Consider the following 11,599-nt stretch of genomic DNA (forward strand, 5'->3'; position numbering starts at 1 on the left):
AAGTAGAAAAGTTCCACTATTTTAATTATTTAGAATTAAATTTATAATTATGTAAATAGAGTAACATCAATGTACAAGTACAAATATTTATGCAAAATGTTCGCGTAGCAAGCGAACATTTTAGTTTAGATTATTGACAAACAAATTGATTTGAAAACACGTCTACATCAAAACAAACGTTCGAAAAACATTCGTCAACCGTTGCTAGATATTCTTGGATTTCGGCGAAGTTCGACAAACGTTTTTTAATTGTTTGTTTGGTGTGGACGCAGCTTTACTATTAATTAACATTACTGAAATAGTCAAATGTAGTGTAAATTTAATTTAATGTTACTCAATTAAATGTTTTTTAATTTACCATAGAAATGAAAAATTTAGTTAACATTAACATATTTAATTAACATTATATTATTTCTTATAAATAAACTAAGTTACTAATATGTATTTAATAACTTATTAAATAAATAAAAATAAATAGTCATTACATTTAGGAGTAATAACCATTTACTAAATTTGTTTTATTTTATTATTATTAATTAGTCATTCACAATTTAGAGATTAAATATCAATAAATTATTAAAATTGTTTTTCTCTGAAAAATGGTAGTTAGGTAGGTATCATAAATTAATTAATGAAGTTGTTAACTATGTTAATTAATCATTTTAGTGATTATTTATATGATGAATTATGAGAATCAATTATTGTACCTGTATCGAACTATTGTATTTATGGTATTATGATTTCTTATAGCTAACTAGACAGTTTTTATTGTTCAATCATCTGTCTGTAAATCAAATTTATTTTGAAATGTTATAAAAACTTTGCACTAAATAAATTGTTGAAGTTAATATTTTTCGTAAAATAATAAATACTGACAATGACTGAAAAAAAACAAATAATTAGGTATGTGTAATATTAAGAAACAATTTAAATAATACACCTTTATAAATGTATACAAAATAAGTATTTATTGACAAAACATTTAAAAATATGTACTTTTACTTAAGTACGTAAAAATTCAATTATAATAAAAAATCATAATAGTAATTTATTTCTATTTAAAACAGTATAACATAGTAATAGGCCGTGATAACAGTAAAATCTGTTTCCTAATGCAAAAACAATTTTTTTATTATATATATCATAATTCACAACTTAAATTTTATTTTGTACTAATAGTATGTAATTTATTACAGTTTAATAGTTTGTACTTACATTATTATACTTAGCACTATTTAACATAGTTTTGGAATATTTAATGATAAAATTGTAAAATATATATTATATAAAATGCAAATAATTAAAACAAATGTCCAATGTGTTTTGTTTTAAAATATTTAATTTTGGTAACAAAAACATTTTGATGACTAACAAGTCATAAGACTAGATGAACAAAAATTGTCTAAGCACCCACCCTTTAATCTATAAATATCAAAATAATAGTACTTATTAACTGTCCATCCATAAGAATTTATATATAGCGTAAATGAATTTAATCATGCACATGATGCATAATATTACTTCATTATAAACAACAAAAATAATGCATTTATCTTTAAGACTTTAATAAATTTCAGCCATTAAAAGTACAACATTTGCTGACCACCCTGTGAATGGTCTGGTTCCTTTGCCTTTATGAATTAAACCAAATTTAGAGTCTGTGACAGGTTCATCTTCATACTGCTCCCACACGTACCCAGTGCGTTTCCATTCATTGTATACACATTGAATGACATCATTGCGTATTTTATTATATAATTGTCTACATCTTTGCTTGGTTTTTACATCCAAGTGACGTATTGGTTCTAAGTTATTATACTTATCATTATTGGTATGCGTAGATTCAGTGTCTTCAGGTAGATTTGCATAGTAGTATAATGACGAACAAGCTAAGTATTGCATATTAATCCAAACAGAGCCTCGCCAATATGGAGGGTCGTGCATAGTGTTTTTTACTTTATATAATGGTGAAGTTTTTGATAACGATCTTAAGCCACAACCTTTGGTCAATAGACCAAGGTTTTCAGTACTATCATTATTAACTCCCTCTATTAGATCCAGTATTGCATTTAAACGATCTGAATTTTTTACTAATCGGAAAAACATAGGAAATAGGGCATTATAACCAACATGAGAATCTACAAAACGCCATTTAGGTGGATCTACTCGTCCAACAATTCGCACAGAATCTTGCATTCCTTTTACTTTTTCTAATCTAACATCATCAGTATGTATACCAAAATCTGCATACATTGGTATTTTGGATGCAAGGTTTTGAGAAGAGTCACTATTTCCCTCCGTCCAATGTAGATGATCTAAACTCTCAACTAGCATCCAAAAGTGTGTAGAATATTTATTTTCAAAATTAGTTATTATCGATGGTTGGAGATAGTTATGAAGATTATTCATGATCCGTGCACCATGGGTCATCCAGCAATGTAAATCAACATGACGCTCAGATGTTTCAAAATCATTTCCTTCGTTTAAAACACTATTAATAGGTAAATTTAAAGTACCATCATCATTAACTGGATGCGATGATCTAGGATAATCGTCCATGCCTGATGTCAACGTTTTTGGATTAAGTTCCCTATTAGTTGTTGCATCACGTCCTCTCCAACGATATCCAATAAATCTTACATCTAATTTCATATTATTAGAATTACTTGATGATTTAGAATGTTTAGTATAATTGTTTACTGCTTTTTGAGTACGATTAAACCAAGCATACCATGCTTTCAATCTTGGATATAATTTTCTTAATGTATCATCGATTTCATTAAAGTTTAATTTCTCATTTTTACTATCGCTATTAATATCGCTTGTTTGTCGACATTGTTTAATTTGTCTTAATAATAAATCAACAGTAAGTAACAGTGCTGGTGGATTAGCAGCTCGTGAACTTTGAACAATGAACTCTTTTGGTACCCTAGATCTAGCTTCTGAGCCAAGGATCTGAAAATTAATACATTTCGTTAGATATAAAGTAATTAGAAAATTGAACATAAAATGTATTAAATTTATTTAATAATTTTAAAATATTTTCTTACTTGTTCTCTAGGTATCCATCCTTGATAATTTAATAAATCCATCCAATGGCCTAAAATATGCAATTGTAATTCAATACTCCAGCTTCCTAACATTAAGCCATGAAAACCATCATCCCACAAAAAACCTCTAGGAAACTGAGATCTTGATGGTACTGCTGTCAGTAGTCCGGCTCTCCAATATTTCACAGCATCTACTATTTCTATTTCTGATACACCAACGTTATTTAGATTATTTTCATTATCATCATCTCTAACTAGAGAGGACCCATAAAAGAAACCTATACTTCCAGCCATATTACTAAAAGTAACTTTTGCAAATTTCATTAACAAAGATATTTCGACAGGGTTTTCTCTGTTAATATTAATTGGAAATGTCTTTTCAAATTTTTGATTAAATCTATTACTGTATTTGGTTTGTACTAAATCAAATGTATCACCAATTAATAATGGAACTGTATTTTTAAATACATCTCTATCAGATTTTCTATTTTTTTGAATATATGCCACATCTAGTGCATACCTGAAATGTTTAAGGTTTGATGTATTTTCAGTCGATTTTTTTCTGCTATGGCTAATTGTCACTTGAACTGCTAGAAAATTTTTTAAAAGATTAGATGTTTGTTCACCATCATGTTTATTTAACTTTTCATTCACAAGCATGATTTGTGAACCAGTTCTGCTATCTTTTACTATTGGTCGTTTAACAGCCATTGTTTTAGCTAAACATTGTTTTAACATGGCTGCATTAGGACACCATAAACTACTATAACTTGTATTTATATGTACTGTAAATTTACTTAAATTATTGGTATTATTAGATGCAAGAGGAATTAAAGACATTTTGAAGTCGCTTAGACTAGGTGTAGAGCCCATTATTGTTGCAAGAGGGATATCTACTGAGTTATCTTCATTTTGCAGTACATCAAGAGAATATTTTCGACTATCTAAAAATTGATCTTCATCTCCAGGATCAATATAAACATACCATACTAGGGACATTGATGATGCTGTATTATTTGTTTCATAAATGATTCGGGTAGTCCAATCAGTATTTGATGTACCAGTATTAACATCTTTATCAGGTCGTAAAAATATTGTATGTAATGTAAATCCATTTTCTTTTCCATCATTAATAACTTGATGTCCATAGTTTGTAGTGTCATGTTCAACATAACCATACACTAGATTTTCATGAGAATTATCACACATATGACGTATTGAAGAATCAATTGATCCAGTATTCATTAAATGTTTTTGTGTGTACCACATAAGACCAGCAGCAACAGAACCTTTTCCTAACGATTCTTTGGTACGTAGCCCTAGATAAGCACCAGGTCTATAAGTACCCCATATTGTGAGTTCATTAGTTTTCTGTAAAACCTGAAATAAAAAAATTGTTAAACTAGATTTTAAATAGATATATTTATAAGAAATACTTTAAAATTAAATATAATTATATTTATTATAATTGTTACATAGATGTATGTCCTTACAAGTAACATTATATGGGCAGGACCACATACCACATAAATAATACTTGACTAACTCTTATATAATCATTATACATAGGTACCAGTAGTACGGTTGCAATTGCTAAAGGATTATGAGCGTATTCCAAATAGTATGTAAATACAAATTACACAATGGAATATAAGACATGTGAAAAGTGGTTATGCAAAATGCAGAATTCACGAGGCCAAACAATTGTATAAGTAATCCAGGGTTGGGCGCACAATCATAACTAAAGTACAAGTCAAAAACTTTGTATAGGGATTTACATATTATTAGCCAAATACTATTATTGATAGTAATAAGCAGGGCTCGTAAGTTCATGCATTTGCATATCAATTTAACAAAGTTGTATTTAAAGCTAAATGACTTTTCAAGGTACCACGGTTAAGTATGTGAAATTTTATTTTGCATATTTGGCATGTTTTTTTATATTTGGTATATTTATGCATATTTCTATTTTATCGGGCATATTATACAACATTCTATTAGAATTTATCAAAAATCGAAATGGAAAATATATATAAAATTAAATATAGAAATTGTACTATCTATCTTTTCTTTTCTTATCTTCTTGATACTTGTACATTTAATAAATAAATTTGTTTCAAAAGTTTAGATTTAAAATTAATTACTGACAAATATGTATATTATAAGCAGTTCATGAGCATTTAGGAATAGTAAAAAATAGTATTTAAAATATATTTTTTTAATTGTGACATAAAAAATAAAATATAACTATTAAAAAATTAAAGGATAATTCATGTTATTTCTATAATTATTTATGATTTTTTTAAGTAAGCATTTTTTAAGTGTATATAAATGCACAATTTTTTAACTTTTTAAGGCATATTTTGCCAATTTTAAGTGCATAAATGCATGCTTATTTAGGCATTTTACGAACACTGGTAATAAGAAATGAAACAATAATTTAGATGTTAAAACAAGTATAGGGAGATAAGAGGGTATGGAACAGACCCATAGGCAGATGTATTATAGTCAGATTGTAGCAAGCACCTTTACGCCAATTAACTTACTAAATAAATTAAATTTTTTGGACTTAGAATATTTTACTATAAATAGAGTTTAACTTAATTTGATTTATTATTTGAAGTATTTTATCACATTTCCTAACCTTAGAATTGTTGAACTGATGGCACGCAACATAATATATATTGGTATGTAATTTTTAAAAATAAGACTGAACATTATTTTATAATTATATATATATATATATATATATTATATATAAATGTATATATATAAAAAAATGTAATTGAAAATGAACTATCAAAAACTGGAAGTTATATAGCTAAACAAAAATATTTTAAATTAAGAAAAAAAAATGTATAAATTATTTAAAAAAATTGTATTTACTTTTAATTAAAAATTTGTAAATTGAATGAAAAGTATTCATTATTTTTAAATAATTTGATTAAAAATAAGAGTAATTTTAAATAAAACTTATTTAAAATAGCTTTTGCATGTTGAAAACTAAATATCAATGTTTGTGTAAAAATTAATAAATGAAATAGTATAACTCAGGATATACTTTTGGTCCTTGATAGGGATAATTAACAGCTCGTGTGTCTAAATAGCCACGATATGACAACATCATAATTGCAAACAGCAAAACAATGGTTGAGTATATGCAAGTACGGCTCAACTTGAATTTATTATCATCATCATAATCCCGACCATTCTCCGTTGGGATTTTCTGCTGCCGTCGACTTTCGACTCTCAGTATACCATGGCGATCAATAACTGTTGTCGTTCCGGCAAACCTCACAGTCGGTGGCGTGGTGTTAATTTTTTTTCTCATCGCTACACCCTAAAAATATATTAGAAAAACCATTTAGCGATCATTGATGCACCTTGTACACGGACGTTTTGTAAGCATACTTACCACCATTTTGGAGTTAGCGGAGGGTCGTTACACTGTCGGCGGGAGCAAGTCCAAGACTCACGTGCGTAACGAGGTGTTCGCGTGGACGGACGGCAATTAATTCCAGACAACGGGACGTAATCGCCACGGAAAACGTACAACTACAGACCGTAGTGGTCGTCGGCCTAGATAATCACTGCGCGTTATCATCACCGTTGGCACATGAATTCTTATCAGCCGGGTATTGCAAATATTTTATAATCTCTTAGACGTGACATAAGAAAAAGAAATCACCCGGGCGAATCGTCGATTGATAAAGCGATATTGCGAATCTATGCCGTGCCCGTTGCACCAAAGGCGTCATTTCATTTCCAGGGTACGGCAGTCGGCATGTTGTTATTAAAATGCCTACCCTGTGGCTCATTTTACTAAACGCAGGGAGAAAGGGACGTCATACCAGTCCAAATATGTAATGATTTGTACTTGATACATAAATGAGTGCACCTATAATACGCGTTTCGTTTCTACCTGATTTTCAACATTTTCAAGGCTCTAAGATGTATATACGTGTTTTGATGATGGGCCGATTATGGAATAGCTAAACTCTGGACCGCGGCAAGAGTTGCCCCCTCCACGTAATGGCACCGCTGCACCGCACACGCAACAATATCATTATTGTACACAGGGTCGTCCCGAAGGGAGGTGGGGTACTTGGGGGTGTCTCCCCCCGACGAAAACACCAGTCGGCAGCTGAACTCGTTTCATTATAGCCTAGACGCACCTAATTTTACTTACGGAAAACAAATATTACATATTTCGTAATACAGTGTATACACGAATAAAATTTATGTTACTACTTATTTTACAATATAAAATATATATATATATAAATAAATTGTCAATTTTAAGAACATACAACACTGAAACATATATACATGTTAAGAAGTAAAAATATTACTACGTATAGTTAATTATACTACATACATTGAGTAAAAAAATTGTAGTCGGAATTATTCATATTATTCACCCCCCCCCCCCTCCCATTGATTTTCATCTTCGGGACGGCCCTGATTGTACACCAATTACGTGTCTTGAGCGATGGGCGGGATGGCTATCGTAATGATTCTGACGAGACCGGGCGCGAAGCGTGGGCGAGGAACGGGTACGGTAGGTATTCTTTTCGCGGTGTCGAGCAACAGCTGCGATCGAACGGGTCGTCGTGAAAACAGCGATCGGGCGATATCGGCGGCGGTCGGCCGAGATGGTTTGTGCACCGACGCACGCACGGTACCGCTGCCATCGGTCGTCGTTCCGTTCACTCGCACTCGCACGTACGCGGATACATTTATTTTCTCCTTTTCTTAATTTTTTGCGCGCAGCCGCCGTCTGCGGTTGTGATATTGCAGCAGGAGGGCTGATAACGAATGCCCTCAGTAGTAGTCATGAGCGGAGTGTGAGTGACGAGATAAAAAAAAAAAAAAAAAAATTAAACCACTATTACTATTATTATTGTTATTAGTCTTTGCTCAAGGAAACCGAATATTTATATTGCAGTGCATAAATATTAACGCACGTTGTATTATTATAATTAATATTTATTATTTTCGTCGCACGTACGGCTGCTGCAGTTGCTACAGTCGACCGTCAACGTTCCGTCGCATCGAATGTCATCCGTCGTGTCCGTACGGTTCGCGTTCGCCAAATCGTGTGATCGCTTCTATTAGGTGTAACGTACACACACGCGCGCGCACACACTCGCATTTGCCCCGCGGCTGCTATCGTTTGAGCGATTTTTTTTATTCTCTTTTTTTTTTTTTTTTTTTTTAATTTATTTTTTTTTTCCCCGTCAGTGTTATGAGTTCGATTCGGTGAAGGCTCTTTTTTGCACGTCGAAACGCGTTCCATTTGCACACGCACACACGCGCGTGCATTCACTTGCATATTCTAGGCCTTTTTCCATTGTTTATTTTTGCTCGTTTGTTTTTTTTCCCCTCACTCCCTAACGCGATTCACGCGCGGACGGCATTGAAGAGCGAGAATTACCCTTCAACCTCGTCAGACGCCGCTGCGGCCCATAACTGACCCGTAAACGCATCACCGTCATCAGTCTACATCCGTGACCAAACCATCCGCGATGGCAAAAACCTACGATTACCTGTTCAAACTTTTACTGATTGGCGACTCGGGTGTGGGCAAAACTTGTGTGTTGTTCCGTTTCAGTGAAGACGCTTTCAACACAACGTTCATATCCACAATTGGTATTGACTTCAAGATACGTACCATCGAAATGGACGGCAAGAAGATAAAATTACAAATTTGGTAAGTCCCTCCTGTGTACTGTATGCTATCACCATCAGCAGTATTATTATCCTTAAATACCCTGCTGTGTAGCTGTTTAAATTGTTAGATATAATTTCTGCTGGTGTATACATTTCTTGTAAAAATGTAATTTTATGTTTTTAGGGACACTGCTGGCCAAGAACGTTTTAGGACAATAACAACTGCTTATTATCGTGGTGCAATGGGAATTATGTTAGTCTACGATGTTACAAATGAAAAGTCTTTTGATAACATCAAAAATTGGATACGCAACATTGAAGAAAACGCATCAGCTGATGTTGAAAAAATGCTTTTAGGAAATAAATGTGAATTAAGCTCAGGACGTCAGGTAAATGATACTGCTAGTAGAAATTATTTATTAGCACCAGATTTTATCTATTAGTTAACTAAAAATAGATTTAATATTATTAAGAACCATTCACTACTTTTATACTTATTCAGGTTAAGAAAATATAAGTTGGTTTTTATACATAATATGACATGATGTTATAATAAATATGCTATATTTATTATTGGATTTTCATGTTTTAGGTATCAAAGGAACGCGGTGAACAATTAGCAGTTGAATATGGTATAAAATTTATGGAAACTTCAGCAAAAGCAAGTGTTAATGTTGAGGAAGCTTTTCACACTTTGGCCAGAGATATCAAGACAAAAACTGAAAAGAAATTGGTTAGTTTATTAAAATTAATATTTATTCAGATTATATATTTTTTATTTATTTCTTAAAAACTATCCATTTAATTGTATTGTGTATAATTAATATGTTTATTTTACTATATTTGTTTAAATCTCATCCATTGGCTGTTGCTGTCAACGTTGGATTTTATGGATTTATTTTAATTTCTCAACTCGATGTTGGTGTTACATAGAAGGTTAGAGTGTGTGTATATGTGTGCAAGTTTGAGTAGCAGTATCATAGATAATATTATCTCTGATAGTATAGTGTTTTGAGTTTTAATTTATTGATTTAAGAGTTTGTAAAATTGTAATGCAGTATTTTAATTAGTAGAAGTAAATAAAATATAAATAATGTTGTCATTATTTCAAGAGTTATGTATTATAACTCATTTTTTTTCTTTTGTTTTGTTATTATTATTTACAATTTATTTAATCTATTATGAACTTTTAAAATGTTTTAAAATGTTTACTTATTATCTTATCAATTTATGTAACTGTGTACTATGAAACTTTTAATACTCAATTAGAAATATGTAAATATTTATTTCAAGTAACAAAGCTATTTGTATTTTATAATTTTTTTTTTTTTTAATATTATTTTAACACTTCAATTCAAACTATTATAGTAACAAATTATTTGCTGACAGAAAAAAAAATTAAAATTTTTTAATTGTTGACATTGGAAAATTTCAATTATTTTTCTCCAATTAATATATAAAATGTGGTTTCTAATTAGATTAATTTTTTATCTGAAGGAAGCATCTAATCCTCCAAAAGGTGGTGTACAATCCAGTGGTCACCATTTACGAGACAATAATGGGCCAAAGAAACTTGGTCAAGGTGGTGGAAGTGCTGCTGCGCTCAATTGGTTGTCATCAAGATGTACAGTGCTCTGACCACAGATAGCATGTCGTTGCCCAATTAAACCACAAGAAATGTACATCTTAAATACCATTGTCAACAGGATAGTAAATTAAAAAAAATTATTATATTGTCTTTCTTTAATACTAATAATTGTTTTTAATGGAAACTGAATCTCCGGTATTTTGTATTTCTTGATGACTTGAAAATACAAACTTCTTTCATTTTTTATACGTACAATTTTTTTTTTTTAATTGTAGAAGTAATTATTATTGATATTTCTTCTTGTTTTTGATTATATTGAAAAGCAATAATACTATTTTACATTAATGATTTTCATTTTAAATGTTGAACAATTTGTTTTAAATATTTCTGTCTTATAATTATCACGTTCAAATATTTAACTGTCTAATTAATAGGTTGTGTTATATTATATAATTTATTTGATTTTTCAACAGTTTTATACATATATAAGTAAAAAAAAAAAAAAATGCCGCCGACAAAAAACCACATATGTCCAATATTATTTTATTTTATTTTATATTGTATTATAATAATAAATTATAAATACAATAAATATTAATATTATATTATTAATACTGCTAATTTTTAATAATATACATAATATTCATACAACTACAACTATTATTATTATTAAATGATATATAACTAATATGTAAATAAACAAAGTTTAGAAGCATAAACGTATAGTATATATGTATGTATAAAAAAAAAAAAAATCAATGTAAATAAGATATAAAATATTTTAGAACTAGCAAGAGAACAAACTATTGTTAAAAAGATACCTTATAGTTATGTTGATAAAAGTAGTGGAATGTTAATATCAATATTTATATTAATATACGAGTAGGTAGTATATAAAGCATATCGGTTGATAAAATCAATAACACATCGAACCTAATATGTTTAATTATAAGCTGATGATCAATAGATAATTAACAATATATAAATAACATTTAATGGATGGTTTCTTGTGAGATTGAATTTGACTGAAATATTAGGTCGCGCGCACATTGAATGCGTTTTCGTACGAATTTGATTCGTGCGAACTTGTACGTACACGCATGAATGATCCCGATTTACCAAATACTATGTGAGCGCGCAGACTTGGTGCGATTTGTTCGTACGTATACGTACGTGTAACTTTGACGTACGAAAACAATCCGAACTTGTCCGGATTTCATTAACGTTCGTACGCCGGCAATGGATAAATGAATAAATTAAATAAAATTTACGGAAAAAAAACGTATTC

The 11,599-nt window shown here is 30.2% G+C and overlaps 2 protein-coding genes across 4 annotated transcripts; one reads left to right on the plus strand and one right to left on the minus strand.

Moving 5' to 3' along the window:
• Positions 1–1,296: 1,296 nt before the first annotated feature.
• LOC112681856 (alpha-glucosidase 2) lies at positions 1,297–7,200 on the minus strand. 2 transcript variants are annotated; one of them, XM_025552183.1, is made up of 4 exons: positions 6,466–7,200; positions 6,112–6,390; positions 3,051–4,430; positions 1,297–2,955 (listed from the first exon to the last, which is right to left on the minus strand). In XM_025552183.1, exons 1-4 carry the CDS (start codon positions 6,469–6,471, stop codon positions 1,564–1,566), a joined length of 3,057 nt encoding a protein of 1,018 aa, XP_025407968.1. In that variant the 5' UTR covers positions 6,472–7,200; the 3' UTR covers positions 1,297–1,563. The 2 variants fall into 2 exon arrangements, with proteins under 2 accessions (XP_025407968.1, XP_025407975.1); XM_025552190.1 differs by lacking the exons at positions 6,112–6,390; positions 6,466–7,200 and adding an exon at positions 5,695–5,762.
• Positions 7,201–7,833: 633 nt separating this feature from the next.
• LOC112681868 (ras-related protein Rab-8A) lies at positions 7,834–10,559 on the plus strand. Of its 2 annotated transcripts, none has more exons than XM_025552202.1 (4): positions 7,834–8,763; positions 8,908–9,112; positions 9,316–9,456; positions 10,218–10,559. In XM_025552202.1, the coding sequence occupies exons 1-4, from the start codon at positions 8,579–8,581 to the stop codon at positions 10,359–10,361; spliced, it is 675 nt and encodes a 224-aa protein (XP_025407987.1). In that variant the 5' UTR covers positions 7,834–8,578; the 3' UTR covers positions 10,362–10,559. The 2 variants fall into 2 exon arrangements, with proteins under 2 accessions (XP_025407987.1, XP_025407996.1); XM_025552211.1 differs by having other exon boundaries at positions 7,845–8,763; positions 10,221–10,559.
• The last annotated feature ends 1,040 nt before the right edge of the window (positions 10,560–11,599 follow it).

The sequence above is a fragment of the Sipha flava genome, unplaced genomic scaffold (assembly GCF_003268045.1).
Source record: "Sipha flava isolate LNK unplaced genomic scaffold, YSA_version1 103_pilon_pilon, whole genome shotgun sequence".
Lineage (NCBI taxonomy): Eukaryota > Metazoa > Arthropoda > Insecta > Hemiptera > Aphididae > Sipha > Sipha flava.